At 42.4% G+C, this 13,699-nt stretch overlaps 1 protein-coding gene across 7 annotated transcripts in view; it reads right to left on the reverse strand.

Annotated features, from left to right (window-relative positions):
- Positions 1-5,874, reverse strand: part of Atox1 (antioxidant 1 copper chaperone) — a 36,504-nt gene extending 30,630 nt beyond the window's left edge. For all 7 annotated transcript variants that reach the window (XM_026388304.2, XM_026388306.2, XM_077797442.1 and 4 more), the window contains exon 1: positions 5,669-5,874. In XM_026388304.2, coding sequence (XP_026244089.1) covers positions 5,669-5,674 — 6 coding nt within the window. In that variant the 5' untranslated portion in view covers positions 5,675-5,874. The remainder of the gene's footprint in view (positions 1-5,668) is intronic.
- Positions 5,875-13,699: the final 7,825 nt, after the last annotated feature.

Here is a 13,699-nt window from a genome sequence, read left to right on the forward strand (position 1 = left end):
GCTCAGGAGACTGAGGCAGGAAGATCTAAAGTTTAAAGCCAGCCTCAGCAATTTAGTGAGGCCCTAAGCAACTTAGCAAGTCCCTGACTCAGAATAAAAAATAAAAAACAGGCTGGGGATGTGCCTCAATGGTTAAGTGCCCCTGGGTTCAATCTCCAGCACCAAAATAAAACAATGTCTAGGGTTGGGATGTAGCTCAGTGGTAAAACACTTACATAGCATACTCAAGGCCTTGGGTTGGATCTCCAGCTTAGCAAACAAATAAACAAAACCAACGTTTACCTTTTTCATGACGCAAATCAAAATATTTCAAATCTACTACAGGTCAAGTATCTGAAATGCTTGGGACCCGAGTGTTTTATATTTCTGATTTTTTCAGATTCTGGAATATTTGCATTCATATAATGAGATATCTTGGGGATGAACACAAGTCTAAACACAAAATCTATTTACATGTCATTATATCTTGTACACATAGGCTGAATATAATCTTATGCAATATTTTTAGACTGTGTTTTGACTGTGACCTATCACATAAACTCAGGTGTGGAATTTTCCACTTGTGGTATCATATCATCACTCAAAAATTTTGGGTTTTGGAGTATTTTGGACTTCAGATTTTCTGACAAGGTTTGCTCAACTTGGTTTTTTGGTTGTTTTGTTTTGTTTTGGTATTGGGGGTTGAACCTAGGAGTGCTTTACCACTCAGTTACATCCCCAGCTCTTTTAATTTTTCATTATGAGACAGGGTCTCACTAAATTGTTTAGGGCCACATTAAGTAGCTGAAGCTGGCCTCAAACTTGCAATCCTTGTATCCCAGCCTTCAGAGTCACTAAGATTACATGCATGGGCCACCACACCTGTGGGGATGCTCAATTTGTAACTCAATTGGAATTCTGAATATAGCAATATATCCTGCAATCCCTGCCCCACATGGCTCCAGTTTTCTTTTCTATACCAAAAGGGTATTAGCCAACTCAATTTTCTCAACTTCAATGTAATGCCTCAACTGGCTGGGTGGACCTGGGGTGGGACTCTCCATTATTAACCTTCTGGGGATAGACATGGAGGCAAAACTCCCCTCCTGAGGAAAATGGAAAAGTCTCTAAACATATTTGCATCTAGATCATCCTCACGCTCTACAGAGGATACTGACTCCAAGAGTTAAGCAGCTTGATTTTCCAGAACTGGATTCTTTCACCTTCATGAGCAGTACACCACTACCCCTTACTGAGGCCAAAGCTATGGAACCTACTTTAAAGAAAATGGTCAGTTTTTCTCTTCTTCTAGTTAAACATATTCTGATTCCTTCAGTTTGTTTCACGACTATTCAACAACAAGTTCTGGGAAGGTTATAATGGATATTCCAAAATCTTATGTTTAAAGTATGGTCCTCAGACCAACAGGATCAGCATCATCTGAAAGCTTGTCAGAAATGCAGACTCTTATGTCCCACACCAGACATCCTAAATCAAAGTCCTCATTTAAATAAGACACCCAGGTCACTATCCATATTACAGTCTGAATGATGCTCAAGAACATGGATAGGCAACCTACAGCCTGCTTGTGATTTGGTTTTACAAATAAAAGTTTTTGTGGAACACAGCCAAACTTGTTTGTTTAGTTTTGCACTAGAACAGCAGAGTTCAGTCATTGTAACAGAGATCATATTGTTTGTAAAGCCTAAAGTACATACTAGCTAGCCCTTTAAGAAAAGGTTTGCTGAGTCTTGATCCAGTATAACCAAGAGAATCAAAAATCATCGGTGGTTTGCAGCTGTATACTGAGCTCAAGCTTTTAAGAATTTCCAAGATTAACATAAGAGCTAAACCTCTTGAATGCCTACTATATGTCAATTCTCTTTATACAGTATCTTTCTAGCCTGAAAGGGAGCTATTCAAATAATTTTACTCAAGAGGAAAGTGAAGTTTCCAAGGTTTCACTAAGGTGCCCAGTCTTGGGTAAATAATCATTGAGGTCAGGATATGAACCCAGGGAAATTTTGTTGGTTCTAGAAAAGCAAAGTGCACCGCCACCCACCTCAAATCTCTAAAATGGGAACACATTGTTAAAAAGCACAATTTTCTGTTGCCCTATGATCTAAAGTCACCAGATATCTGAAGCTTTCTGCTGCTGACCACAGGGAGCGGGTTTCCTTTCAAAGGTCAAAAAGCAAAGGTCAGAAGCCACAGGAGGTGGCTTTTGGCTTGCTTCTGGATAGCAAGCATTACAATTCAGTACTCTACTGTTCCACCCTTGAATTGCAAAACTAAATTTGAGGGTAACAGAAAGTCGGCTTAATGGATAGAGTAATCCATTCTTTTTTTTTTTTTTTGCACCAGAGATTGAACTCAGGGGCACTTGACCACTGAGCCACATCCCCATCCCTGTTTTGTATTTTTATTTAGAGATAGGGTCTCACTGAGTTAATTAGTGCCTCACTTTTGCTGAGGCTAGCTTTGAACTCTTGATCCTCCAGACTCAGCCTCCAAACCACTGAGATTACAGGAGCGCATCACCACGCCTGGCAAATAATCCATTCTTTATAGGAAAATGTCAAGGACCCACTGCACCAGCAGATGCTTGACTCTGGGCAGTTCCAACTTTTCAGGGCCTTTTGCTTTGTCACTTACAAAACAGGTCCTTTAAAAAGTAAATAAATTCTCTAGGCGCAGTGTGCATGCCTGTAATATCAGCAGTTTGGGAGGCTGAGGCAGGAGGATTGCAAATTCAAAGCCAGCCTCAGCAATTTAGCTAGGCCCTTAGCTACTTAGTGAGACTTTGTCTCAAAATAAAAAAATGGCTAGGGATGTGCCTCAGTGGTTATGTGCCCCTGGGTTCAATACTTGATACCAAAAAATAAATAAAAATAAAAAATAAGTAAATTTAGTCAAGCATTGTGGCATGTACATGTCTCTAATCCCAGTGACTCAGGAGGCTGATGCAGACAGAGGATCACAAGTTCAAAGCCAGTTTAGTAAGACCTTGTCTCTAAAATTAAAAAAAAAAGACTTTAAAAAAGTCTGAGGATCACCAGGCATGGTGGCACATACCTATAATTCCAGCGGCTCTGGAGCTGAGAGAGGAAAATCGCAAGTTCAAAGCCAGCCTCAGCAAAAGCGAGGTGCTAAGCAACTCAGTGAGACCCTGTCTAAATAAAATTCAAAATAGGGCTGGCGATGTTGCTCAGTGGTTGAGTGCCCCTGAGTTCAATCCCCAATACCCACTCCAAAAAAGGCTGGGGATGCATTTCAGTGGCCTGGGTTCAATTCCCAATACCAAACAAACAAACAAAAAAAACTGACCTTATTGGACTACTGTTAGTATTAACTGGAAAACACAAATAAAATATATAGCATAGTCATTGACATCTAATACACAAGAAAAAGTAATTTTTGTCTGTGTGTGTGTGGTGGAATTAAACCCAGGGTATTCCACCACTAAGCTGCAACACCAGCCCTTTTTTTAGTTTTTTCAAGATAGGGTCTCCCTAAATTGCCCAAGCTGATCTTGAACTTGCCATCCTTCTTCCTCAGCCTCCCAAGTTGTTGGGATTAAATGCATGTGCCACCAAGCCCGGCATAACAACTCTTATGTAGGTCCAGGACAAGTTGGGTAGAACTGTAGATAGGCAGATTTCACCCCCATTTAAAATGGGTCTTGGGCTGGGGATGTGGCTCAAGCGGTAGCGCACTTGCCTGGCATGCACAGGGTGCTGGGTTCGAACCTCAGCACCACATAAAAATATAATAAAGATGTGTGTCCACCAAAAACTAAAAAATAAATATTAAAAAAAAATTCTCTCTCTTAAAATAAATAAATAAAAATAAAATGGGTCTCAGCATTTAGGAGCTGACTTTTGGATACTGACCAGTCCAGGCCTAAGCTCAACCTCAGTTTCCTGAGCTTTAAGAAGAGATAATAGTAGTACCTGCCTTGAGGGACTATTGTGAGGAATAAACAAGGTCATGCATGTAAAGTATTCAGAACAATGCCTGGCATATAGTGGGCACTCAAATATTAGTATACTCCCAACCACTAGGGTTTTCAAGGACAAAATGTCCTAAATATGTGAAAAAGATTCCTTTTCTAGGAGGGGACTTCCAGTTCTGAGAGTCCATTAAAGAATTCCACAACTTACTTTTTTTTTTTGCACCAAGGATTAAACTCAAGACATGAGCTACATTCCCCAGGTCCTTTTTTTATTTTGAGACCAGATCTTGCTAAGTTGTTGAGGGTCTTGCTAAATTAGTAAAGCTGGCCTTGAACTTACAACCCTCCTGCCTCAGACTTCCAAAACACTGGGATTACTGGGGTATACCACCAAACCCAGTTGTGAAGTCAGTTTAACCCCTATTTTACAAATGAAAAAAATCAAGGCATAGAAAGAGGAAGCAACTTGCCTAAGATCACTCAGTGGCAAGCCAGGGTACAGATTTTCTAAGCCCTGTGCTATCAACTTTTGCTAAGAACCCTCTCAGGTATCACATCATCCTTGACTAATCCCCTCCTTCCTTCAGTTGTTCATCTTGGAATATGGTGCCAAGTGCCCTCCTCAGTCCAACCATCTGCTCAAAATCCCCAGACGTGGAAACAAAATACAGTTTTCCTCAACCCACCTTTCCCTTACTGCTAGCCTCCACAAAAACCCTAGGGCCTCTGCTCTTTCAGTTCATGGGTGATTAAGGCTCTCCTCTAACTCAGGAGGACTTGCCAAACTGGTAAGGCTCATTCTATCAGGTTCTTTGTCCATACTTTGTGTAAATTTTGTGAGGATTTGTCTCAAGGTAACTGGGAACACCAAATGATACCTGATATGTTTAAGACTTTGCTCAGCAACCTCAGGCTCATCTGTCAACTCTCAAAAGATAGGCTACTAAGACACGGGACAAAACTGTGGGATATCTCTGGGTACCTACGTGTCACAGACTTATGAACTAAGTACCCTGGAGGAAACTGCTAAACACTTCATTACTCCAACCAGCATCTCAGGAATGCAGCTGGGATCCAAGCCGGTATGACAGCTTTTGCCCAGCATTTCCCAGGCGGTGTGGTATGGCCAGGAGAGAAGGGGAGCCTGAGATAAGGGGCTTAAAGTATGGTTCTACCTAACTCCTGCCAGGAGCTTAAACAAGTTACTGGGCTTTTTTTTTTTTTTCTTTTTGTAAAAAACACCCTCTTCATTTAGTGTTACCCTGTTCATTTAATGACCTGGAAGTAGGCCGGAAAGGGCAGGGGAAGAGAAGAAAAACATGAACCTCTGAAAAACACTGCTGTCCAGGAGGAAACAGCCGGGGCCACCCATCTGCTCAGCGCCACCTCACTGCTCTATCGGTTCAGCTCCAATAGCAAGGGATCCCCAGGGGGAAGGCGCAGGAACTAGATCCCCGTTCCGGCTCTCTGCCCACTCTCCGGGTCTGTTTCCCCACATATGCAGGGAAGGTTTGGGCTGGTAAGTCCTGGAGTCTTCGCGAAGCCTGGCTTCTAAACTTCCTTCCGGTCCTATTTTCTGGAGGGTCGCAAAAGCCAAAGGGTGAGTGGGGAGGGGTAAGCAGTGGGACAATAGTAGCTCCGGTCTCGGCTTGAGTCCCTTAAAAGCAACATCTGGTCAAGTGGCAGGGCACCGAGGCGCAGGCCGAGGACCGCGGGAGGTGCGCGGCCACTTACCGGCATGACTGAATCGGCAGCAACTGCGTCCGAAGTGGCGGCGGCGGCGGCTGAGACGCGAGCGGCGACAAAGGCGACGCCTCTCCGGGACTTGAGGGCGGGCTCGGCTTCGCTTCCGGGAGTGCTCGCGGGGAGACCCCACCCCTCGGGGGTCCGGCCATCGGCTAGGCCCCGCCCCTGGGCTGGCCTCGGTTTAGACCCCTCCCTTCCCCGGCCCGACTGCGGGGTAGGCTCCGCCCCCTAGGCTGGGCTCGGGCTAAACCACGCCCCCCCGGCCCGGAGGGCTGGGAGAGGCCGGCAGTCAGCCTGCGGTGCCGCCTTCTTCCGGCGAGCGAGGATCTTGGGCCACCTGCCACGTTTGAAAAAAAGGGGTGAGACTGACGCAGCGCTAGCCTCCATCTATTGTTGGCCATTTTTAGGTCGCCTACTTCATATATGCTTGTGTTAGGGAACACAAAGAAAGGACACTGCAGGGAATAAGACAGATACGTGCTGAGAGCCGGCCAGGGGCCAGCACTGTGCCAGCCATCATCCTAGATGCAGTGATGGTAAAGACCTAGCCTAGCAGGCCGAGATGATAATGCAGTGTTAAAGGATCTGTGTCCTAGCAGAAGGGAAAGGGTCCTTAATTCAGAAAGAGCTGGGTGGGGGATGTTCTTAAAGAAGGGAGGCTCTGGAAGAAGGTAATACTGAGCAAAGATGGGCAAATTGGGAGGGAGAGAGGCAAAGGCAGAACAGTATGTACAAAAGCAGGAGGATAAGAATGTACAGGCAGAGATAAAGACTAAGGCAAGTATGCTCAGAAAGATGGAGAAATGCAGTAACAGACATGAGGAGGACTTCCATGAGGTGGAAGTAGATGAAGGTAGAAGTGCTTTAGGGCACTTACAGAGAAATAAGCCGGCCTGGAACTCCAAACACACAAACACATCTAGGCACAGCAGTAGGGTCATTTTGTCCTTTGATATTCCCTGCCAGAGGTTCAGTCTAAGTAGTTTTTTTTTAAAAAAAGATCTCTCTTCTACAGAACTGTTTGGAGAGTTTATTAAAAACTCAGACACCTGCAGGGCACGGTGGTGCTTGCCTGCAATCCCAGTGACTTGGGAAACTGAGGCAGGAGGATGGCAAGTTAAAGGCCAACCTCAGCAATTTAGTGAGGCCCTAAGCAACTTAGCAAGACCCTGTCTCAAAATTAAAAATTAAAAAGGACTGGAGATGCAGTTCAGTGTTTAAATGTCCCTGGATTTTATCCCCAGTACCAAAACCAAAAAAAAAAAAAAAAAAAAAAAACTCAGACACCTCACCCTCATCCTAGATACACTACCCTCTAATTTCAAGATGTACTGTTTTTCAGTCCCCTTCCTTGCTGTGCTCTGGGAAATCTGGCTGAGGAAAACTATAGTTTTTTTTTTTTTTATTTACTTTTTTATTTTTATTTTTTGCCATGCTGGGGATTGAACCCAGGGCCTGATGCATGGTAGGCAAGCACTCTATCACTGAGCTACATCCTCAGCTGTAATAGCCCTAATACCTTTTGAGAAAATGTACTGGTTATTGATTTATTGTTTCTCAGCTCCCATTCATCCTTTTTGCTTACTCTAAAAAATGGATCTAAACTCTTTAAAAAATTTTATCCCTTTGCCTGCTGGGAGGATATCAAGCTGTTTCAGTAAGTCTCTGGTCACCTACTTCATATATGCTTGTGTTAGGGAATACAAAGCAAGGACACTGCAGTGAATAAGACAGATACGTACTGAGAGAGACACTGAAGGAAGATTTTCCTCTGTGGTTTCCCCATACCAGACCTCTGAGGACAGCCTCTCCTGTGTACAGGGACCGATGGCACCTGGCAGCAGGTAGCTTCCCCAGTACCCCCTATTATGTGTTTGTATAGCACAGTGCTTCCAGAGAGAGCCTCTCTGCAAAGAGCTTTCTCCAGCATCCTGGAGGATAGTTTTCCAGCCTAGAAGGTGATTTTCTAGCAATTTCCACCAGCACAGTACCACAGTCACTTCCCTGCCATTGAGTGGGCCACAGCTATGCCCTCTCCACCGGGGTCTGGATTTCAGAGTGTAGAGTGTGTAGGGGGCACTCTTCCTTAGATGGTCTATCTTAACTGGGCCATGGCAGCTCCTTACATCTGTTATTTTTTTTTTATATATTCTTTAGAGCTTTCCTTCCTCTTATTAGCCAACCTGTTATTACTATAGTCCCATTATAATCTTTAAACTTCCCTTGTCCAAATTACAGAGTGGTTTCTGATTAACTCTGATACAGAGAAATACAACAAGTTGCTTACTTCAAAGAAGAGGTTAACAGATCTACTCGTGGCCTAAATCCAAGGAACATAAATGAAAGATAAGTCTAAGCCAGCCCTCATCACTGGCTTGCACTGGCCCTGGGTGAGGAAGCCAGCTGTAGCACGCTGAGTGAAAGGCATGGATGTTGGAGCCTGTCTTCATCTGCTAGGGTTTCCAGTACAAAATACCACAGATTAGGTGGTAGTTATTGTGAGAAATTTCTTTTCTCACAGTTCTAAAGGCTAAGAAGTTCAAGATAAAGGTACCAGCCCATCTGGTTGCTGGTGGTGGTCTCTTTTCCTGACTTGCAGTCACCTTTGTGCACACAGCAGAGAGTGAGAGTTCTGGTGACTCTTCCTTTCCTATATATAGGGCACCAGCCCTGTCAGTTTAGGGCCTTCATATTGTGACCTCATATTAACTACCTCACTGTTATCACCTCTTCACAGGTCCTGTCTCCACATAAGGTCCCATTGAGGGTTATGGCTTACGAATTTTGGAAAGCACACAGAGCAGAATCTTACAGACCAGGGTTTGAATCTCAGCCCTTTCATTTACTAGTTGTATGACCTTAGGCAGAGTAATTTACTTCTGTAAGTCTAAATATCCTCATTTATAAAATGGAGATAGTTAGGATGATTATACAATTTTTGATCTAAACCTTCTGAGACAGAAAATTTTGCCAGGCATATATCATGATCCATTCAGGCAAACCAAGGGTACATTGTTCTATCAAAGAAACTTCTTTGCAGTACTATTGGAATAAATGTGTGCAAACCACTTAGCACAATGCTTGCACATGGAAGGCACCAAAAAAATCTAAGAATTCTCCTAAGTGCTAGGCCCACCTTGCTGGCACTGGGTTTGCTTTTACTGACAAAATACCCCTTGATCCTCTACCCCCTCTCTGCCTGCCAGAAATTCCTAAAGCTGGAAGGAAGGGAGGGAGGAGAGAGGAAGGGAAAAGGGGAAGGTGGGGAGCAATGATGCAGGCAAACTTAGGTCCAGCAAAGGCAAGTGGATGGTCTTAGCAGACTGCACTGGGGTTGGGGATAGCAAGATTGCAGTGAGCCAGAGAAAGGAAATCCAGCTCAAAGACTGTAGTGCACCAGGAAAGCAACCCAAGTTAGAGTGTATGGCTTAGAGAACTGAGAAGGGGGAAGTTAAGCAGAGAGAAGGAAAGAGCAATTTAATGAGAACACAGCATTATGGAGATGACAGGTGAAGATCTATTAAAGAAGAGGATGTATAGGATTATAGTTCCTCTGTGAACATATAGATAAATTCTATCTATTTACCCCCCAAATTAAAGTAATCTACAGCTGTTACTAGAACTTATCTTGAACTGAGTGCAGGATTACAGGCAGGATTCCAATGTACACAGTTTAAAATTTTTCAAATAGCACAAGATGGTATAAGGTAAAAAGAAGTCTTCCTTCTACTCTACCCTTACCTCCACCACTGAGCCACATTTCGGCTCTCCCCATCTGAAACAAAAGGCTTGCTAAATACATGCACTGTACTTTAACAGTGTTTTCTCAATCTTAGAAATTGTACTTAGTAATACACATGGATCCCTCTCATTCCTTTTTGTTTTTAATATTTTTCTAGTTATAGATGGACACATTATATTTTTATGTGGTGCTGAGGATCGAACTCAGTGCCTGACACATGCAAGGCAGGTGTTCTACCTCTGAGCCACAGCCACAGTCCCCTCTCATTCTTTTTAATGCCATGAATCCTATTATTCAGTTGTACCATAATTTGTCTCATCAGTCCCTATGGTAGAAATCATCGGTTGACAAATTCAATATCCATTTCCAATTTCTTTTTTTTTCTCTTTTTTTTTTTTTTTTGTGATGCGCTGGATTAAACCCAGGGCTTTGTGCATGGGAGGCAAGTACTCTACCAACTGAGCTTTATCCCCAGCCCCATTTCCAATTTCTTTACTCTTACTGCTAGAGAGGCCGGGATCCCTTAATACTTGCTTTTCCACCCTCCCAGGCAGCCACAGGTGTACCCACATAACATGGCTCTGGACAATGATAAAAAAGAAAAGTTTGCTAGGATGATTCTGGGAAAGCTTTTCTTTTGGTACCAGGGATTAAATCCAGGGGTGCTTAACGACTGAGCCACATCCCCAATCCTGTTTTATTTTGAAACAAGGTCTCGCTAAATGGCTGAGGCTGGCTTTGAACTTGCAGTCCTCCTGCCTCAGCCTTCAGTGTCACTGGGATTACAAGTGTATGCCGGGCTGGGGATGTGGCTCAAGTGGTAGCACGCTCGCCTGGCATGCGTGCAGCCCGGGTTCAATCCTCAGCACCACATACAAAGATGCTGTGTCCGCCAAATACTGAAAAATAAATATTAAAGTTCTCTCTCTCTCTCTCTCTCTCTCTCTCTCTCCCTCTCTCTCCCTCTCTCTCACTCTTAAAAAAAAAAAAAAAAGAAAATTTCCCTTAAGCAATTCAAAAAAAAAGTTTAAAAAAAAAATACAAGTGTATGCCACCATACCCATTCTGGGAAAGCTCTTGCATTCCTCATAAAGGAAACATACACCACTCCTTTGCCTTTCCTGCCTAGAACACTATAATGTGACTGATATGTAGAGTAAAAGGGCACCATTTTGTCACCATGAAGGAAATGCCAGGAGAATCACAGTTGAGTCTGACACTGAACCAATGCCAGCCATAGCTGTTTTCTAGACTTGTTATATGAGAAATATAAGCCCATCTTTATTCCTACTGGTAGTAATACTTTGTTACTTGCCCCAACTAACAAACATATAGATTGTTTCCACTCATCGAATGCTGTTAATAATGTAATGACAATTCATATATATATGCCTTTGCTTATAGCAGCACATGCCTGTAATCCCAGCAACTAGTGAGGCTGAGACAGGAGGATGGAAAGTTTAAGGCCAATCTTGGCAACTTATCGAGGCCCTTATGCATACAATAAATTTCGAAAAACCCAGTTTGTGGTATTTTGTTATAGCAGGTCATGGATGAAGACACTGGACATAGTTGGGATAGGGAAGATCTCAACAAATCAGTCACCAGTTCCTCAAGCCATCTTCTTAGAAGAGACACATCTACCTTCTACTCACATTTTTCTAGCAAAGCTGGGCACATAGTCACGCCTACATTTGTGTATGTTTGAGTGCATGTGGTATGGTGCTGGGGATTGAACCCAGGGCCTCAAACACTGAACCCATGCCTCACATACTTTACCACTAAGCCACATTCCCAGTCCAGTCATACCTTTGTTTGCTACCGCGGATTGAATCTAGGGGTGCTTTATCACTGAGTTATATCCCCAGTCCTTTTTATCCTTTTGTTTTGAGACAGGATCTCGCTAAATTTCTGAGGCTGGCTGGGAACTTGCAATCCCCTGGCATTAGTCTCCCCGAGTTGCTGGGATTACAGGTGTGCAACCACTATGCCTGACCTGTTATGCCTATCCTTAAAGGGGCAGGAAAGCATAATAATCCTCCCAGGTGCCCGGAAGGAAGAGAAATAGCAAAGTCAGGAGACAACACCACTGACTGCCTGCCATGGGGCACTTTAGATAAGCACTGTCTGGGTACCACAGTCCCCAACACTGCTTAAGTGAACTCCTAACACCACAGCCAAGAGTCTGAGAACCTTTGTTGGCTGCCCTCCGGTTTTTAGATTCTCTAGACTTCAGGGTTTTAAAGGTATGTTTAATGAGACATTCATTTTCCAGCATTTCAGGCAGTTAACCTCTGTGAACCTCTTTCTTCCCCTGTAAAATAAAGGTAATTATTAGATCTACTTGGTACTGTTGTGAGAAATAAAAACACTCATAAAACACTCAACCCTGTGACTAGTGCACAATAAGTACCCAGGAACTACTCTTTGGATTATGACAATTTTTTTTTAATTGTACAGTATATAAAAAGTTTTTTAATACAAAAAAATTATAAAACAATACACATAAAGAAAAAGTGCCTTTAAAACCCTTAGGATCACTTTCTTTCACAGACATAGCATCACAGACATAGCAATTGCTATCAGATTGTTGTATATATATATTCAGATGTTTTTCTATTATCAAACAATAATTTAGTTTAATGATCTTTTCAACACTAGAATCAGACCACACTTTGTTCCATAAAATACAATGTGCTCTCTGGGGGCTGGCTCAGTGGTAGAGCACTTATGTAGTATGTGTAAGGCCCTGGGTTCGATCTCCAACACCAGTGGGAAAAAAAAATAGAAATAAAATAAACATACTTTGTTCATCTACAACTAAAAAAATAAAACTAAAAAAATACGATGTATTCTCATAAGCAGAGAACAGAAGAGTTTGCTTTTATTTTTTTTATTTTTTTAAAGAGAGAGTGAGAGAGGAGAGAGAATTTTTTTTTTTTTAATATTTATTTTTTAGTTCTCGGTGGACACAACATCTTTGTTGGTATGTGGTGCTGAGGATCGAACCAGGGCCGCACGCATGCCAGGCGAGCGCGCTACCGCTTGAGCCACATCCCCAGCCCCAAGAGTTTGCTTTTAAAGATAGGAAAGACCTGTAGAAAACAAACAAAAACCAAAAAGCAGATGAATCATTTCAAAGTTACTTTCCAAGTAAGATGGGCACAGGGAAACAGAGCAATGAAAAAGAATGGGTCAGTTAACACCAGATTGCTTCAGGTTACCTTGTTTGGTGTGTGAAAGGATTAAGGCAGAGGGAATCTCATTATCATGACAATTGAAACAGGCTAAGAGAAGAAATTTGGCTATTATCTCAAATCCTGATTTCTCTGGAAGGTCAGATAAACTTGGTAACTGGAACTTTAGCATGAGTGGGTCCATTTTTTTTTTTTCAAAGAGAGAGAATTTTAATATTTTTTAGTTTTTAGTAGACACAACATCTTTGTATGTGGTGCTGAGGATCGAACCCGGGCCGCACGCATGGCGATCGCGCTACCGCTTGAGCCACATCCCCAGCCCAAGGGGATCCATTTTTTTTTTTTAACCTGGTCTGTTGGGGCCCAGGGCAGTAGTTTAGTTTAAAACAACAGCTTCCTATAACATTTTTTTCTTCAATTTTAAGACATTATTTTACTAAGTCACACAGACTGGCCTTAAACTTGTGTTTTTCCTTCTACAACCTCCTGAGTGGTTGGGATTATAGGTGTGAACCTGGTGAGATTCATGTTTTGTATATAATGTTACATATATTTTCTAGGTATATGAATATACATAAACATGGATATGCATATGTTTTTTTTATTTTTTAGTTGTAGATGGATATAATACCTTTATTCTTACGTGGTGCTGAGGATGGAACTCAGTACTCCACATGTGAGAGGCAAGTGCTGTACCATTGAGCTACAATCACAGCCCCTATGCATATATTTAAACTAGATTAATCTTTCAATTGCTGCATAAACAATATAGCAAATTTAGCTATTCCCTTGTTGACATTATTTCCCTGTTTTAGATTATTTTAAAAATTACAAACAATGCTATCTTTGTTCTCTCTATATGTGTGGGAGAGTTTCTTCAGAATGAACACCAAAAAGTAGCATTTCTATTTCCTACAATAGGTGGATTTAAAATTTTCAGAGGTCTGGGGTGTAGTTCAATGGTAGAGCACATGATTAGTATGCTCAAAGCAAGGCTTTGAGCCCCAATACCACACATACAAAAAACTTAATAGATGCTTTCAAATTGCTCTCTGAAAGCCCATGTCAATTTACATTATA

This window comes from Urocitellus parryii, chromosome 1 (genome assembly GCF_045843805.1).
Source record: "Urocitellus parryii isolate mUroPar1 chromosome 1, mUroPar1.hap1, whole genome shotgun sequence".
Taxonomy (NCBI): domain Eukaryota; kingdom Metazoa; phylum Chordata; class Mammalia; order Rodentia; family Sciuridae; genus Urocitellus; species Urocitellus parryii.